General features: G+C 35.7%; 1 protein-coding gene across 6 annotated transcripts in view; it reads left to right on the top strand.

Annotated features, from left to right (window-relative positions):
* The window catches only part of TASP1 (taspase 1), a 91,387-nt gene that overhangs the window by 8,878 nt on the left and 62,896 nt on the right, over positions 1-19,613 (top strand). For 4 of the 6 annotated variants that reach the window (XM_054061504.1, XM_054061505.1, XM_054061502.1 and 1 more), the window contains exons 5-7: positions 6,917-7,037; positions 8,481-8,565; positions 15,877-15,956. In XM_054061504.1, coding sequence (XP_053917479.1) covers positions 6,917-7,037; positions 8,481-8,565; positions 15,877-15,956 — 286 coding nt within the window. The remainder of the gene's footprint in view (positions 1-6,916; positions 7,038-8,480; positions 8,566-15,876; positions 15,957-19,613) is intronic. The other 2 variants (XM_054061503.1, XM_054061506.1) reach the window with 2 other exon arrangements.

Genomic DNA, 19,613 nt, shown 5'->3' with positions numbered 1-19,613 from the left:
TGATGGTCCAGGTCCACAAATCTCTCATGGCAGTAATGATTGCAACAAGTATTGCTCTTTTCCTGTAAGGAGGAATTGTTTCTTCTTCTCCAAGTTTATTAGTAAAAGGAGGAAGGCATGGTGAATGTTGTACTGGAAAATTTCATTTCCTGGTTTTGGAATTTAATGTAGTAATCTGAGAGGATTAGCAGTGGATTTGCTTACACATGCTGGGAAAGTGTTAACCAGTGTACTTGATGGGGTTAGCGTAAGGCAGGCAGTATGTACTTCAATATGTGTTAGATATGCTGACTGGAAGCCAAGCCTTAAGTCATACTTTTAACTTCGCTAGGTTCTTGGCTTTAAACAGTACTTTTTGTCTCCAAAGAAGTGTTCAAATATGCTTTCATGTGTTATCTTGTCTTTTGTTTCCATTTAGCTGTATTCTAATGTGTATCTCCCTGATGGAATTATCTATAATGCACTTCCATAAACAGAGAGTGCTGTTATTTCACAAGAGTTAGTGTGTCAGTTCCTTTGTCAGTGGGGAAAAAAAACAACCCAACTACTTTATGTTGTGATTTTTATTGTGTTCCTGAGCTACACAGAAGAAAACGTATTTTAAGAAGCTTTGCGTAACAGATCTCTATCTCTTTGCAGCTGTGCCTGGGGTAAATATTTTATCTGTTTTTGTTATCCCTGAGACTTTTCTTCTTACACCTTAGTAGGTTTAAATACTCTGAAGTGATATCTGTGCAAGAAGTTATGGCTTTAAGATGAATTTAAAACTTTTTTGTGCAATTACTCCAATCAGCAACCTCTTTCCCTCATCTGTGTTGCTACTCTTCTGGTGACACCTGTCATCATACCAGTTTCTGGTTTTCTAGTTGTCTTAGTCTATTTATGTGTACTGTTGCACAAAACCTTTTCTTTTTTCCCCTTATACCTATTTTTAAGATTAAGCATTATTATTTTATTAATGAAGTACTTTATGTAACCTCTGAATTGTGGGTTGTTCTTTCTGTTACTGCGATAAAGAGTACCGGGTTTGGGTTTCTTTTAAATTAATGTACATAGCAATGCAGTTGTGTTGGAGGAAAAATCAAAGGTATTCTCAAACCAGAAAATGGGGTGGTGTGCAGTGGCGGTTTTTTTGGATCTGGTATCGAAAAATTCCATAGTGTTAGACTGTCAGCTTTCCAAATGTTGAAAGGTTTTATCTCGTCGTACCTCATTCCAAACAGCACCTCTGGACATCTATTTCTGGAGCTACATCTTCTGGTTTAATTCTGATTTTTTTTCCTGTTGCTGCATGGAAAACAGAAACTGCATGTAGCAAGTCAACAAAGCAAACAAAATAGTTTTTCTCATCAATTACAAAATTTTATGGGTAAAAATGTAAGACTGTCTCTAATGAGCTTATCATTACCCTTCTGTTTTTGCAGGAAAAAATAGTGATATTTCATAAGGTACTTTAGTATCTTGAGTAGACAAATGCATAGTGAAAATCTGTATGAAAACATTTGTTTACCTGTGTCATAGTAATACAGAACAACAAAAGTTGTATAACATTTGTTAACAGATACCATTGTGGAGTACTGTTTGTAACTTATGGGTATTTTTGTTGCTGGATAACACGTTACTGTGAATGTATCTGAAATATTTAATGACTTCTACAGTTCTCTGGGACTTTAAGTGCTGTATTCAAAAATCTGTAGTCTTTGAAAGACATAAATATCTTTTTTGTGGCAGCGTCTCATAAGATTAATTTTATTCCTTGGTTCCACTCAATTACACAACTCCTATTACACAGAATTTCAGCTAATCCAGGAGGCATCACTTCAAAGGCTTGTTGAAGCGCAAGACTTGCTCTTGATCTTTTATGAGCAAGCTGACAGTTTGCTTGTGGTATGCTGTCTGTTTTTTGTTTTATTTTTGCAGGCTGTAGATGGAGGAAGAACAGCCTTGCTTTGTTGGGCTGTATGAATCGCAAGTGAAATAGAGTTTTGTGATTAAGATAATAAATTCTGCTAATAGTCAAGTAGAGAAAAGGTAGATTTTTTTTGCAAAGTAACAAGAGCCAGAATACTGTTAGTATAACTGTGCTGGTCTTCATAAGCATCAGCTGTATTTGATAAGTTGATTCAAGGCAGTTGTGTTTTCTAGTTTATGAGTGCTGTCATTACTGTGTAACAAATGAACTTGTTACCTCTTTCAACTTTTGGTAATAAAATGGGTCTGGACAAGGTGCTTCATGAAACTCATCATTTACACTGTATACTTGTACAAAGACATTATTGCAGTACTGTTTCTTTTTGCACTCTTGCTGTCAACCACTGTGTGAAGCCTGAGTTTCTCTTGAAATGCTGAGATTTTAGGCAGCTTTTTTTTGTGGAAGAGGAGGCTGCTCTCCATGCACTCCTCTTAAAACCTGCAGTTTTCAACAACGCTAGTGCTGATTGCATTTATGGCTGGCTGTGAGAGCAGTGTGCAATAATATCAAGCTTTTCCTTGACTGTAGAACACTTCAGGAAGTCTACTGTTCAGCTACTGGAGACGAGAACCTAAGTTTGTTGTAAACAGTAATGAAGACTTCAAATTTTTTCTAAGTTTAGTCCAAGTGTATTAATACTGTGTGTAGATCGCTTGTTTCTTTAACTTCAATAGACGTTCCTTGTGAACATCATTTAAATTGGAAATTAATATGATTCTTGAGAAGTGGGTGTCACGTTTTGGGTTTTGCTCTACTTGCTACTGAAATTGCTCAGTTTCCTTTTTTTGTAGTCACAACAACAATGCAAGGTATATTTTGAATGTGTTAGTATATACTCAAGTAGTGGGTTTGCCTTACTGTCAGCAAAATTTTGCAGTGAAAGAATTTGTTTCTTGTTGAATTGTTTTGTTCTTTGGTTTTGTTTATTTATTTTGTAGTAATTAGGATTTTTTAATATACAATCATAGTCCCAAGGACTTCTCTTTAAAGATGAAAGCACATGCCAGTGGCCTTGTTGTATTAAGGCAGTCACCATAAATGAACTTTTAATGGGTAATGAACTGGAGATTGTTAATTGTAGTCAGAAGCAATACTATGGTGTTTTGCAGGCTGATGGTGATCTGTAACAAAAGTGCTGCTTGAAAATGTTCTAGCTGGTGTAAAGGAACGCAACTCATCCTTGTAGGCTATTAGTTCTTGTCACTAAATTCTGACAGAGAAGTCAATTTTAAGATTACATTCTGTAAAAAGAGATGCCTGTAGACGTTGGATCGCTTTTAAAAGTTGCAAATAAACCGTGGCCAAAACTGTGTCAACGATGGATGGAATGTTCTTTAATGCATGTTGAAAATAGAACGTTATAACTGTTTGCCTATATGCAATTCAGGACATTTAATGTTATAGGGTTACAAAGCTTCCAACTTTGACCACAGCTTGAAACTTCAGCAAACTGTGTTTGCTGCCGGAATATTTAGTAAAAAGTAAAAAAGATCCTAACAATAAAAATGATACCCTCTGTAGCTTGCGAGTTGTTACAGGATGGGCAACTTGGGAAAACGGAACTCTTGTTTCATGTCTTAAAGCTTTGTATTATCCCCTTTGGTATAGGTTTATTTTGTAAGTTAGAGGTATTTCAGTGGTGGAGTAATTGGCAGGTATTGTAGTATTTTTCACATAATTGAAACCTTATGTTTTGTTAAGATGCTTTGAATAGTCATTTGTTTGTCTTTTCTCTCTTTTTATTTTTCTGTTATAGTAGGGTTTGTTGTTAACATGCAAAGCTCATGCTTTATTATCTTGGGTTTTTTTTCAGTCTTCTTAGACTGAAAGCTTGGTTTCTTTTTCTTTTTGAATAAAAGTATATTCCTGATGATACTTTATTTATTATAAACCTTTTTATCCTTTCCTGTCCTCTCTCTTTGTGAATACATGCTTTGACTATGTTCTTCCCCATCCTATGGTAGTCATATAGTTCTTGCAGTACTGCGTTTTTCTCTCTGAGTGTATGAAGAGACTGCTTGAGTTAGCTCAGTTTATTTTCTTCTCCCTTAGAAAGCATGCATGCTTCTTTTCTAATAATGTTTCTGCATTCCTTTCAGGTTTTGAATTTTATACCTCAATTTTCACCTTAGTACACTTTAATTTAATAAAAATACACCGTAATTTTCATAAGTTGCATTGCTTCATAGATATGAATTTGTGTTTCCCTTTTTTAGAGGTTTTTACCTGCCTCGTTTCAAAGGCTTCATATCTCATCTCAGAGATACTCTGATAACTATCAGAAATACTATGCCTTTACACCTAGTTACTGCTCTGTCTAAAGCTGTTGTCAGAGCACCTTTCAGATCTGTGAAGTTAGAGTGGACTGTCTTTATGTTTGAGTGCAGCCTGATGGAAAAGCTCAGCAGAAATTTTGAACAACTGTTTGGAATTTGATCTTTTTTTCTTTTTACTGCAGGAGTTACTCATGTTGTGACTAGTGGTACTTAGATTCCTTCTGAATCCTTAAAGGAAACACTTATCTGACTAAATAAGGTTTTTGTTGGTGTAGTTTTTGTATATCCAATATTTTGTAATATTCTGATAAATATTCTGTTGGGAGCAACAAGTGGCATCCTTTTGTCTTGAGATTCTCAGAGTAAGGTATCTCTTGATGCATCCTTGATATTGGGCCAGTGAAAGTGCTATGCCAGAGCATCAAGGGCATCTAGATTTTTAGAAATAAAGTGAATTAGTGCCACTTGTGTGTTTTTCCCTACACTCTTTGATTATTCTGTTTATCACATGGTAGACACCTTTATATTTTGACTGCAGAAGGATTCTGGACAGTGTTACTAGGACTTCTGATGAGTTCTTTGTAATACTATTGTTTGTCTATGACAGCTACTCTTAAGATAACAGCTGTCTTTGCTTTGCAGCAGTTGGCAAATCAGTAGAGCACAAAATTCTTTCTATTTGCTGATGCTTTTGAGTATAAGGGGAATGTTTGAGTACTTTTGAGTACTGAGGGAATGTTTTCGGAACAGAACCTTAGAAATGTGTCTCCAGGCTTGCAGATCTATGCAGTATGATTACCTATGGCAAGGGACTTAGATGGCAATAGGAGTAAGTATTGTTCTCCCTGATGCATTCCTGTCTTTACTGTGTCCTCAAAGTACCTTTCACTGGGAGGACGTGAATCTGCATTCAGATTCCTTCCATCACTTCTCTACTGCTTTTTTCTCCAACTTCACTGACTTTTCTTCGTACTTGTAGAGCTTGGGGAGCAATGAAAGTTGTTAAGCCAGTGGCTGCTCTGCAGTTTTGCACCTTTTCAAGGCCATTATCTTGGTAGCCTTTATTTAATCATATTTCATCCCGCTCTTGCTTCTAGGGAAAGTTATTCCCTGTGCATTAAACTGCAAATGTTTCGTTATCCTGAAATGTTTTCAAATCTACTTATTTGCTGTGAGGCATAGCTGTCAAAATGAATGACACAATGAGTATGTACAGTGAATTTGAAGATATGTTGTAGTGTGGGATTGAACAGGATAAGATCTTGTGCTGCTTGAATGCAGAAGGAAAAAGCAGAGAGTAGAGATGATTAGTACAAAATGAACACTGAGAGATTGCAGTCTGTTTCTTAGTTACGTATTATGTATTCATGTTTCTTCTTTGGTGACTTACTTAAAGATTTCTTAGTATTTATCTTTGTTAGTTAGAACTAATATCTTGCAAACAGGTTTTGAATGTACTCACTACTTGCTCGTTTAAAAGTTAGCAGAAGCTAACTGACATTCAATTTATTTTTCATTTCTAGGTCCTTTCTTGTTCATTTCCTTGTGTTCATTATGAATTAACATGTACAAAAAGAACCAGTTCACTTAAGACAGAACTTTGAGACATTTCCAGCAGATTTTTTTCCTGATTCAGATTTTATTATATGTACTATAGAAGTATGGCCATCTAATTTCATTGACGTGCACACATGGTCTAGACAACATCATCTTTTTGTCCCGTCAGGATGTTAATGCTTTTGTAATAAACGGATATGAAATTCGAAAGCATACAGCATCTCTCTGAAATGGTACTACTTGGCTGTTCTGGGCTGTTATCTTTCTTTGTCCATTCCTCTTATTGTGCTTGCATCTAGGAAAAGGGGATTATATTGAGCTGGCATTGAGACTCCTGAAGTGTGCTACTTTGAAGTTTTGTGGTTTTAAACTCATAGGGATGATCTGATGAAATGGGAGGGCAAAAGGAGTATTTTTAATTCTAGCATGCAGAACTTCTTGAGAACCTTAAGTTAGCAAAAAGCTACAAAGGTGCTAATTAAAGAAGAATTAGGTTTTGAATTAGTTTATTGAATGTTGTTCCATACTTTCTATGTAATATGTCTTGGGTTTTATTCAAGAAACTTCAAGAGTGCAGTAATAACTGTTCTTATGCTAATGATCAAGTACACATTTGACAAAATGAGTTGTTACTGATGCAGATTATTTCTGCATGCAGAGCTGCAATCATAGGCTTAGAATGATAAGAAAAAGGGCAGTTCTGTTTTGCTGTTGTGTCATACTTAAGAGACTGTGCTCTATGCAGTGATTATTAGATGTTGCTTAAATAGATTGATGGTTTAGGGACTAGATGTGTATATTGGGGCAGGGACGAAGAGACTTTCACTCGTGTTGAAAGGTTTTTGCTTGTATGTAAATAATAATTTAAAATTGTTGGATGATCTTTTTTTTTTGTATTATTACGTTATTACACTTGAGGTGCATCACATCCTACAGAGGATGTAAGATGACATGCCCTGTTCAAATTGCTGTTGTTTTTCTTGTGGAAGGTTAAACTACTAGAATAATAAAGTGCACTGTACCAAGATCAGTGTTGTCAGATCAGTTCTACAAAGATTTTGATCTACTCTGTTATGAATGTGGCCTTACAGTGTTTTGTTCTTATTTTTAGGATTCTCCTTTTACAAATGCAGGATTGGGGTCTAACCTAAACCTTCTGGGTGAGATAGAATGTGATGCCAGCATAATGGATGGAAAGTCATTAAATTTTGGAGCAGTTGGAGCATTGAGTGGTATGTTAAATATATATTATAAAGCTAACTACTGATTTAAGTCCAAATATCCAGTTTGCTCTTCTTTGGTACTCCTTTTGTGTGGGGGACACACATTGTAAATACTTCATCGTTTAAATAAATTCTTCCCCCTTTCAAAAAGGGAGAGGCATTCCTGCTCCTTGAAATACTGTTTTGTGTTAATTTACTTTTTAGTTCACAGATGATCCTTTCATGCAGAACAATTGTATCATACTATACAGTATTTGCAGCAGGAGAGAGTTTTCTCCGATGAATTTGTAGAACGATAACTTTGTACTAAAATGCAGTTATTTTTTAGAAAAAGATAACATGCATTTAAAATAGGCTTTATGTTTGGTTTTGTTCTGTCTCCTCGGAGTTTACTGGTATATGATTCAATCATAAGGTCGATTGGTATTTTAGTCTCTTAGTTAAAGTCTTATTAGGATTCTAAGGGACTGAAGTTTCCTTTACAGTATCAGGAGGCTGTGCAGGGTGTTAGCTTCCAAACTGAAACCTGTCATTTGTTTTTGAGAATGGGTGCAGCTGCTCATCTGTCACACTGTTTGCTTGCGACATAAAATTTCTGTATACTGTGGATTTTTTCATTATACTTTCTCTCACATGATCAGTTACATTTGGATTTTTTTTGTGTAATACTGTTACAGGGTCAGATATATTTGCATATGGGACTTATTTAATCTGAGAACTAATGTGCTACTTATTTTTGGTCTGATTTTAACTTTCAGTACAAAACAAATATAGGTATACAGTCCCAAATAAGGATTGTTGAGGTCTTCTCATAAGTACGTTGAACAGCCTTAACTGTTACTGTTGAATAGCTTTTCTGACATTTCAGGCTTTATTCTTTATCCTAAAATACTTTTAAACCGTGGTAATGACTTCCTCATGTAGATATAAAGCTATAATAAATAGTAAAATTAAATGTTTCAAGGCTTGTTTGTTACAAAATATATTTTTCCAACCATAGGGAAGGAGGAAATGAAGAAGTAAGCTAAAGCGCAGTCTGAATCCTATAATCCCTGTTATGGCCAAATACAGCCAAATGAAAGCTCTTTCCATCTTGGAAAATTTATGCTCACAAAACATCTTTGTCCTGTAGAATGCCACAGATTTAATTTGAGATTTCTGTGGTAGGAGGTCACTGCTAATGTTTCAATAGCATTCTTATTATTTTTTTAAATAAGGGAGAGGAGGAGGTGTTTATTCAAAGGTCTTGTCACCACAGATAGTGAGCGTGAAGGAAAAACTGTAAAGTTGTTATTGAATTGAAACGTAACGCCACAAGGTGTCTCTTAATGAATGGGCAAAGCCTTGGAAATTGAAGGAAGCCAAGTCCCATTGCCAAAATTAACACTACAGTGCTACGTGGAAAAATATTTTAATGTTTTGTTCCCATTTTCTGCTAATTTTTTTTTACAGGAATCAAGAATCCAGTTTCAGTTGCAAATAGATTGTTGTGTGAAGGGCAGAAGGGAAAACTCTCTGCTGGCAGAATTCCGCCTTGGTAATTGCTTTGTTCTGCTTGACTTTACTTTGGTCTTTCGTCTCTACTGCATGCAATATTTTAAGGTTATATCTTATCCCAGGAAGGCTGGTGCTGTTACACACACCAGTGATAGTGTGCCTTTAAAAAGAAGATAAGCTTTGTTCTCTGATCTTGAAACATCTTGCGCTCTTGAAGATGTGGGTAGAGTGAAGTATTGTGAGTAGATGGCAACATCATTTTGTGATAATTTCTGTGTGACTACTTCCAGTTATATCTACCGAGTTCTTCTTTTTTTTACTGCAGCATTTTGAAAATCCCTGAATATATCAAGATTAAAATGAAGTTCTACTGCTTTTGCCTCTGTCTACCTCTAAAAAAAGTAACTTAGTTTTTAACAGATATATAGGAGAATCCAACTTTACTGCCTGTCTATGGCTTTGTTTTGTAACTATAGTATGGAAATAAGCAGTGTTTACTAACTTTCTCCTTTCTTAGCCAAAATGGGAAGTTATTTTACAGATGACTTTAGTAGTATTTACAACAACAATGAAAACATGCACTCTTTTATTGAGAAGGTTATAGTACTTAGATGGAAGAGGTAACTATTAAATGCATGACAATCTTAAATATGATTGCATCATTTAGTAAAGAATCCAAGGAATGTGTCAGAGTTGATTGCCCTTAAAACCATCTTATTTTTGTTAGCAGTTTAAATTGACAAGTAGAGAACTTGAAAAATCCGTTTGTATTAATTGACTGCTATCCTCAGTTGTTGTACTTGTTGCAGAAGTTTGTTTCTATTTGCTAAATAATGGACTGCAGTATTTGCAGATGTATTAAACTAGCAGTTATGTAGTTTAAAATACATAGGTTTAGATTCATGAGTTTTTTTTTTCTTTGATATTCTGCTGTTATTCTATAAAATTTTCCAAATAATCTGTATCTGGATGATATACTGCTCCTATCTAAACTGTGAGGAAAAGCACTACTTCAGTGTTGTGTCATGCTGCAAAGGAAAGTCACAGATCAAAAAAAAGCTACTTGAAAACCAAACCATCAACAATCAGATTTTACATTTAATTTTTTTTTTCCTTTTTTTTAGTGAAGAAAGAAAGGAGTAACTGTAATTAGTCAAGTAACTTTCCCTTCCTCCTTCCCTCCCCCCTTTTGGGGTTTTTTTCAGCAGAGATATTTACTGAGGAATAGGAACTTGCATTTCGGTTGCTGTTAGTAGCTCATTTCTTTAGATATCTGGAGAAAGTCGGGGCTTAGATGACTCGTTAAAGAGAGTGTCAAATGAGGTGGGGTGTTTTGATGTTCCAGGACTGGTACAGAGGTCAGCTACAGAAACAACACTTCTGATTTAGTTTTGTATCATCACAGTATTTTCTTTAATTGAAAGGAAAAACGCTTGGGTTTTTTTTATTGTGTTTGCTGTAACTTCACGACCTAATTTATTTTGCTATTATTTTATAAGTAACTGAATAGAAAAGAAACTATATCCTCTTGCTCTCAAAGAAGATTAAATCTTTCAAACACTGTGCAGGGTCTTGGCTAACGAATGCTTTTAAAGATAAGGGAGCTCACACTCTTGTGGTGAGAGGTGAATTGTCTTCAGAGCCAACACATACAGTTATATTGTGTCAACATTGTGGACCTGAGCTTCCTAATACATATTTTAATTTCCTTTTCTCCATTCTGGATTTTGAAGATTTTTTTTTTTTTTTAATAGTATATTAGTTACCCAGGGAACAGTCTGTCCTAGCGGGATATGATGGGTTGTGCTTTAGGCCTACTTTGTTAGATGCTTCTGTACATACAGGGTATCTGAAGTTCAGAATGATAGAGCTTATGTTCATTATATGTGCCTTGCCTTTCTGTCAAGGTTTGGCATGACACGTTGTTTTGGGACTGAAGCGTATTCCTTCGCAAGGTGGGAGTGTATATAGTCAAATTACAAGAAAGCAGCTGTATTTTTGGCAATCCTATCAAGCCTCAGAATTTTAGTAACTGATTTTTATTTGTAAATACGCAAGTTTCATGTTTTTTCTCATAGGGAAGAAAGTCTATTGGGGAATCTTCCTGATCTTATTTAGCCTAAAAAAATGTCTTGTTGATAAACCTCATGCTAGAGACTGTTTCTGTAGCATGATCTAAGCTGGATTAATATTTTCTGGCCAGAATGTTTGGCACATTACCACACAAGAAAAGTTCGGGAGTTGTGAGATTAGTAAAAGTGGCATTATAGATGTTCTTGTATATAAAATGATGATGTTATAGATTTATAGATTTATAGATTTATAGATTTATAGATTTATAGATTTATAGATTTATAGATTTATAGATTTATAGATTTATAGATTTATAGATTTATAGATTTATAGATTTATAGATTTATAACTATGGTACTGTGATACTATGATGAAAGAACATATAGATTTGTCAGTTTGGCCTGTTCCCCATGTTCATCACTGTTTTTATAGTGACAGTTCAAAACCGATTGTGTGGTACACTTCTAATTTTCAGTTAAAGAAATTCTTATGAGTGCGAATTAATTTGTTCTGAGATGGTAAGCATCTTGGGATGGAGTGATCAAGTGTCCTAACTGGTGTATCCAACTTGCTGAAAATTGCTGTGCAGTGTATTGTTCTAAATCAATAGCTTGTCATCTTGTTTAGATACAAAATCCTACTATCCAAATTCAAATGAAAGAGTTTAAAGTAGAGAATACCTGAATGCTTGAGTTCATTGAAACTTTTTCATATATTTTATTCAGCTCGCTGTTGACAGGATTCTCTCTGTTATATATGCAACAACAGAAAATACTGAACTTATACATGTTATGCATTATAATAAGATACTCCTATTTGTTGTATAACTTTACAAAAGAAGTCACTATTATAATAGCATAGTTACATATGGGATGGATCTTTGGAAGCTGTCTTTGGTCACAGAATAATGGATTAGATGGATTTGCAGTAGTGGGTTTGAAGCTCCTTCTAATGCAGTGCATAGTCAAGAAAATGCCTATAGTAAAGACTGCACCACCTTTTATCTCGGTTCTGTATTTCTTCAGAACAATTTGTTCTTTGTAGCACTGATACCAGAGTGATTGCTGTGTTTGATAATAAATGTTACACAGTGAGATTTTTACGTTCAGGATCACCTTAACCATCTTTAATGAACCTAACTTTCTTCTGCCACTATTGTTTAGCTTGTGTGGCCTGTCTCCATACAGCCTATATTAATTGGTCCTGTTTGGACCAAATAGCAACTGGATAACCGTCTTCTTAGAGCAAATGGCCTAAAAGGACCATTTCTAGCAACCTTTACTTGCATTTTCGTTAATATATTCTAGTTTGCCTGGAACTGGGAAGTGTATCCAAGCATCGGCTCCTAGCCGGGAGGATGTTTTCATCTTCTGTGTGTTCTGAGCATGTAACAACTACAGACTGTTCTTCATTTGATGTATTTACAAGAAAGATCTTTATCTTGTTTGTACAGAACCAGCTTTCAGAGCAGCAAAGCACGAAGTCATTCATCCTTTGGTTTTTTGGTTTTTTTTCTCCCTTTGCAAAATTGAATTTTGAATTAGCCTAAAGGCTTTTGAGACTTGGTCGGCTTTTGGCTGCTGTCTATAGCACACTGGTGTTAATCCCTGTATTCTGTAGGTGTTAATCCCTATTTTCTATATTTATTTTCCCCAATAAATCAAGCTTGTAGATAGGTGTTTAGAGGTAATCTTGGTTTTATGTCAGCTTGAAGTATTGCCTTGTTCATTCTTGCCTGCTGCAGCTTTCCTACATGGCTACACAGATGGTTTTCATGGCAACTGTAGCATTTCCCTAGTGCTAGACTGCTAATTCTTGCTCTCTTGCCACTCTGTCATCTGTGGCTGGTACAGTTAAGTGTGTGGCTGTGTGCTGAACTGGGTCACAGAACTTGCTTTTTCTAGGATGGTCCAAAGGCTGTTTAGTCTTTCTTAGATTATATGTATTTGACTACCTGTAGAACCGAGTTTGTGCTGTATGTCCTGCATGAGTCCCTCACCAAATAATTCTTTATACATTATAGGTGTTACAGACAGTAAAGCATTGAGATCTTGAATATTTTTTTTTGTAAAATGTTGATTTTAACTTTTTTTGTGATTATGCCATACTTTCAAGAAATCCGAACTTAAAAGTTTAAAAAAAGTGGATGATCTCTGTGATGTTATGGGGCCTTAATTAGATACCAGCAGGAGACGTCTGCTTCAACTACTCTAACCATTCTTTGAGAACAGAAATGGAAAATGCTTGGCCCATCTTGTGGAAGGGAGGGGAATCTAGGAATTAAGGACGCGAGTGTGAGCAGAGTAAAAATCATGTTACTTAAGTTTTGAGATACTCTTGGATGCTTTTTTTACACACTTCATAAATACTAGTGACCTTTTCTGTGTTTTTAAGTATTAAAAAGGCAGTTGTGAGATTGCTGTAAATTGCAGTGTTTCTGACTGATCTACACTATTCAAGTTATTGTATTAAGGTCAATTATTAGTAGCTTTATATACTTTCTCCACATACCCTTCCTGTCTGTGTGAATTGTTCTGTTGGACAGGGAGTGCTTATTCACTTCTTGAAAAGGTGGTGTTGATTGAAAATTAGTCTTTTGAAGATCAAAACCTTTTAGTTTTAGTCACTGGAGGATTCTACTTAATTACTTGTGGCTATGGTTTGCATTTCTCTCTTACATTAATGAAAGTGACAGGCCGTTTCTTGAGCACTAGCTTCCTTTGTAGGAGATGCTTTAGTTCTTCCAAACTTAAGTTCTTCCAGTAACTTATGCTGCAGTACCTTGCAGTGTGAAAAACATTTACCCAGAGCTGCACTAACAATGATAAGAAAGAGGTACTTAACAATTCAAGTTCTCATCTAGATAAACTTCGAGACTTTTGTTGTAAGGAAAGACTGGATACACCTCTTGTGTTGGTTAAATAATGAAAAAGATGGAAAGTACCGCCTCAGAGTACTGATTGGTGCAAAAATAATTGCAGTTTTTGTTGTAAACTGTGATGCTTATTTTAGATTAAACCGTGGTTCTCAATTTAGATAAAACTTATTCAGCTGTGTTCATATAGTTTACCATTTTAAAGCGCGAAATTTGTGTTGTTTATTCTTTATGTCATGCTGCCAAATTAAAGATGGGGGAAAAAAAGCAAATTCAAGTGATTTTGTTGTATGAGTTCAAAATGGGACATAGTATAGCAGAAACTGCTAGCCATATCAACCGAGCATTTGGCTAGGGGACTGCCAATGAACATACAGCTTGTCATGGGTTTGAAACAAAATTTCGTAATGGAAATGGGAGTCAGAAGGATGAGGAGAGTCGCAGATGTCCTTCTGCGATAGATGACAACCAGTTGAGGGCCATTATTGAAGCAGACCCAGGCAAAACAACACAAGAGTTTGCAGAAGCACTGAACGCTGACCATTCAACAGTTGTTTGACATTTGCACTAAACTGGAAAAATAAAAAAAGCTCAACAACTGGGTGCTGCAGGAGCTGAGCGAAAATCAAAAAAATTACTGTTATGAAGTCTGCGCTGTGCTTTTTTTGCACAACAGAAATGGTTCATTTCTTGATCACATTGTGACGCTTGACAAAAAATGGATTCTAGATGACAACTGACAGCATTCTACACAGTGAAGCACGAAGACACTTCCCCAAACTGAAGCTGTATCAAAAGAAGCTTGTGGTCCCTATTTGGTGGTCGGCAAGTGGAGTGGAATCATCCACTACAACTTCTTCAATCGTAGTTAAACCATCATAGCAGAGAAATATTGTCAAGAAATCAATAAAATGCACTGAGAACTGCAGTGCCTGCATCCAACATTGGTCAATCAAAAAGGACCAGCTCTTCTCTGTGACGGCATGTCTTGCAAATGACTCTGAAGAATCTGCGCAAACTTGGCTATGAAACTCTACCTCACCCAGCTTACTCACTAAATCTTTCTCCCACCAATTACCACATTTTCAAGCATCTCAACGACTTTCCTGCAAGAGGTTTTTCACAATGAAGCAGCAGCACAGAATGCCTTCAAAGAATTCATCAGTTCAAGGACTCGAGAATTCTATGCTGCCAGGACAAATAGGCTTGTTTCTTGTTGTCAAGAACATGTAGTTTCTAATGGTTATTATTTTAATTAATGCATTTTATTCTGAGCTGACATATCCTGTTCTAAAGTTGATGGTTAAAAATGGCAGTTACTTTTGCACAAAACATACTGGAAGCTGCATGGATCAGATTAAACTCTGTCAAGAAAAGTTCACACTGCTTTAATGGCAACAGATTTGCTGTATCAATAATATTCTCAGAAACTGTAGTATTATGTGATCCCAGGGATGATTTTGTACCTGAAATAACTTCTTTAGCCTCATACTCATAATTCTGGTATATCTGGAAAATACTGTAAATCCTCAGTCTCTACTACTTTTGTCCATTAGACAGGTTTTTAATTCTTATTTCAAAAGGGGGATATGAGGTTAATATGGGAAATAGTTATATTTTATCCTCTTGCTGTTGTTAGTACTGTTGTTTTTTGGAAATGTGTGGTTTCCAACTACCATATTTCCCTTTTCAGGGAATCAGATGAATTTATTTAAGGGGAAACAGTATTGATAACTGAGCCACTTTTTTTTTTCCACTAGAAGTTGTCTGTTTATTTATTTTGCTGTCTTCCTTTGTCACGGCAGAGTGTGCTCTATTACCACTGTAAAACTTTCAGTACTGACTAGAAAACAGCTACTCTAATTATGGGGGTTTTGCAGCTGTATGAAAAATTCCATAGGCTTGACTAATTTGTAAATGATTGATAAATCTCCATGAGATAGGCCTTTATCCTTCTAAATAAAGGTTATTTTTGGCTTGCGTTTTACTTCTTAAAGGACTTCATGGTAACCCTGTGGCATTGGCTGACTTCTTGGAAATGCCTTACCATTCTCACCTCATTCATCCCATGTTCTTGGTCCTCAGGATCTTACGAAGCTTTTATAGACAGCAAGACTCTAGGCAACTTTTGTCTTGTTTTAGCTTCAGTTAAAAGCTGGTGCTATTTGGTAATTAATTTGAAATTTAATAGCACGTGTTTTATCCAATACTAATCTTAATATCAGAGCTGTTTAGTCTAATGAAACTACATAAGGTTGCCAAATGTAACTATAGCTGACATTTCTGTGAAATGTGGACAGCTAACGATTTTTAAAATGACCAAACCAAATAGAAAAAATAATTGCAAGAAAAGGGGGATTTGTTATATGGTTTTGTTTAAACTCCCTCTTCTGTGTCTCCTAGCTTTTTAGTTGGTGAAGGAGCTTACAGATGGGCAGTTGATCACGGGATACCAGCATGTCCTCCAGGTATCATGGCTACAAGTGAGTAAACTGATGGTGTCAGTAGGAAGAACAGGACAGAATCATTTCAAATGGTGCCTCATATTCTGAGGTGTACATCACTTTACTGTTCTTATAATTCGACTAGTTTATGGTATTATGGTTTTATAAGGTTGCTTTAAGTTTACTTATTTTCTGCTGAGTATCTAAATAGAAAAAAATTATAAACTATTACTTCACCTGCATTTTGGCAACATCTAATCCAAGTGGATTTGTGATTCTAGGATTAAATCTAACGAAGGACTTCAATAAAATGTAGGCTCTTTCGCAGCTCAGTCCTGCAAGTCTTCATTTGTAGTCTATCGTGAATCCTAAAATTACCAACTAGCCATGTATTCATCAGATGCCAGTTTGACTCTTAGATTTATAGTTAGACCCATCTCAGAGTTGGGTTTTTTTTTGTTGTTGTTTTTTTTTTTTTTTTTTTTTTTTTTACAGTGGTAGCCTTTGCTTCATCTAATATGGTGGAATAATCCAGTTCAGCAAGTGGACTTGAATTATTCTGTATAGTAGGAGCAGTCAGGTTTACAGAATATTTCTTTACATTACACTGAACAGTACTATTGCATACAACATAAGTAGTCACCAAACCAGAGATTGAAACCCAGAGCTGCCATTAAGGCTTTTTTTTGGTCTGGTTTTAAATGTAGATAAAAATCCAGAAATTGTAGTTCAAAGTTGCTAATACCCAATGCTTAAATAGAATCCCAGAAGCAGTGGCACCATTTTACTTGATCGTGACAGTTTTCACACATACTCATGATACATTTCACTTTGAACAGGACACTTTGATTTCTAGTTCCACATGGCTGAAACTTTTGCCCTATCTATCCACTGTCATAGAATCATAGAGTAGTTTGGGTTGGAAGGGACCTACCATATGAGGGACACCTTCCACTTGATTAGGTTACTCAAAGCCTCATCCAGTCTGGTCTGTCCAAGACAGACGGCATTTGCAGAACAACTTCTGGGCTCAGTTTAAGTAGAACACCTTTGTTTATATGACTCTAGAAGAGGTGAAAACACTTAAGGCTTGGAGTGTTTTGTTTTTTTTTTTTAAGAAAAGCAGTTTCTGTGTATGTGTAGGAGATACTTCAGAAGGAAAGTTTCTTAACTAATTCTGTGTGCATGCACAAAAATTTTTGTTGTTTCTAGTACCAGTGTGTTGGTGTTGTGATGGAGGTAATTAGATAGTAAAATTAATTACCAGATGATCTCTTACTAGCTAAAATTTGCCTTGGTCAGAGCAAACTTACATGTTATAGCTTAAAAATAAGGATAACTGCTACTGGTTTGGTTTACCTAACCCCTACTATGAACCTATGTTGGAGAAACATCAGAAGAATAATCCCAGACCATGTATTTTCACAAACCTGTTCCAAAACACCAGTGTTTAGTTTTTATCTCTGCAGTATGTGCACCATACTTCTATTTAGCAAAACAATTTGTGTTAAAACAATTACCAGGATTGTGGAGTTAATCTTGTTGCAAACTCAGTGCGGAAATGCCATTTAATGTTGCAATGTCAATGAAAAAATACAGATATTAAAGTTGCCAACCTCCCTCTGCTTCCCACACCTCTACTTCCTCCTAGGTTTACACGTATTGAAACACACACCTATGTGATTATATGCTGGAGCCTTTGCACAGGATGGAACTGCTCTGGGAATAAACTGATGCTGTGAAGCAGGCTGTGACTTTTAAGACTTGAGTGTAGGCTAGGTGAATGTTCTGCTGCAAAAATGGTTTCAGGTTAGAATAATTGATGGATATGCTGAAAAAAATGTGGCAAATAGTGGGATTCAGATATTCTTTGTAATACTGAGCAAATTACTGTAAACTGAATACTTCACGGGTGTTCTCTACTTTTATTGCTTGACCTGGGCATAAATGATAATGGCTAACTGGATTTACAGAAAGGACATATTTGATGATTATAGTCTTGTGCTTCAGTTTCCTTCTCAAAAAAGATGAGATGACAGTTTCTGCTATTTAAGTTTCGAAATAGGTATGTAGGAGAATAATACTAACTTACATTAAGATTGTATTATTAACCATCCTAAGAGGCATCTGGGAAAAGAGTGCTTGAGTGACTTCAAAGCTGTCGTTTAAGATTTGAGTGCACTTAATTTTATAGTATAATCATTAATGGTAAAATATTTGTACTTTTTTCTTTATCAAACCCAGAAACAACAGCACGAAAGAGCAAGCAAAAACCTAAAAAATCAGTTCCAGAAAATGTGCTGATTTTCATAGGAGTCCTTAGCAAAGCTAGTTCTGTAACACGTAGATTTCTGGTCAGTGCGGCTGCCGGGTAACAATTAACACTGCGTGTGACAAAATGGGATGGTTATATTGGAAGGATATTGGAAACTGTCAAGCAGGTAACATGTAAAAAAGCCAAAATTATTTTTTCCAATGTTAGTAGGGCAGGGAAAGTTGGACATTCTTCAGTAACAATTAAAGAGAAGGTTGTTCAGAAGCAACAACAAAAGATCTCATCTGAATCGAGCTATTGCATTAAATACTGTAGCAAACTTAAAAAAAAAGTATCTTTGATGACACTTGCAGTAATTGTTAGTGTAGAGTTTACTTGGAGTATTGGTGGTAAACTAGCTTGACTGTTGAATAGCTCTGTAAAATGAGGAACTGAAGTAATTGACAGACATCAGGAAAATACATTTAGTAACTTAATTACAAAACCCCAAATCTAAACTCCCAAAAGTTTCTAACTCAAATCCTAGACATGTATTTGCAGTAAGTATTAGCAGGGAGAGCTAGGTGCGCGTGTCTTGGCTTCTCTGTGCTGCACGTGGGAAGTATGTTCTTGAAATTGCATTACTCTGTCTCCCTTTTCCCAGACTTGAGATGGCAGCAGTGATGTTACACATGCTGTAAAGGCTGGGGGATTGTGTGGTTGGTTTTGCATGAATGGAGCTCTCCATCTCATCAGTTACAAAGAAAGTTGTGTGATCAGCTTTGTGGTCACACTCCATAATTCTCTCAGAACTATCAAAGTATCTAAGCACCAAACTGAAATCATGTTTTAAACCACATAACTTGTTGAACTGTATCAAGGTTATGTCAATGCTCACCTGCTTTGTCGTCTTTGGTTTGCCAAATATGTGAGGAAATGGGATTTCTAATGTTTGTAGAAATCTGGTGGCTTTCCAGTGTAGTAAGTGGATGGGTTTTTTTGTTTTTTTTTTTAAAAAAACCTGAAATTTTATCTGCCTATATTGCCTGTCATCTTTGAGAAAGCTGAATTTATTAATTCCTGCCTGTATTAGAGCTTAATTTCTGCCAATACTAAAGCCCTTACTAGCCTATGCTAGAGCTTTGCTTCCCTGTGCTAAAGAGACTGCTTTGAAAGTTTATTTAAACTTTGAAAGATCAAAGTTTATTTAAGAGTGTAATGACAATATAGAAATGCTAATTTACTGTATCATGCTGCTTCTTATAAATGTTATAAGTATACTTTAAATAGACAATGTAAATTTGAGGTGCAGCTTCAGCTGTCAATATCTGTGCCCTCACTAGTAATAGCTGAACCACTTTTACCTGTTTTTTTCAGTTTAGCCTATAATAGATGCAAAATACTGTAATGTAAGACAGCATCTTAGAGTTGCTTACAGAGTT

The sequence above is a fragment of the Cuculus canorus genome, chromosome 3 (assembly GCF_017976375.1).
Source record: "Cuculus canorus isolate bCucCan1 chromosome 3, bCucCan1.pri, whole genome shotgun sequence".
NCBI lineage: Eukaryota > Metazoa > Chordata > Aves > Cuculiformes > Cuculidae > Cuculus > Cuculus canorus.
The sequence above is the reverse complement of the archived record's forward strand: the minus strand, read 5'-3'. Positions and strand labels throughout refer to the sequence as shown.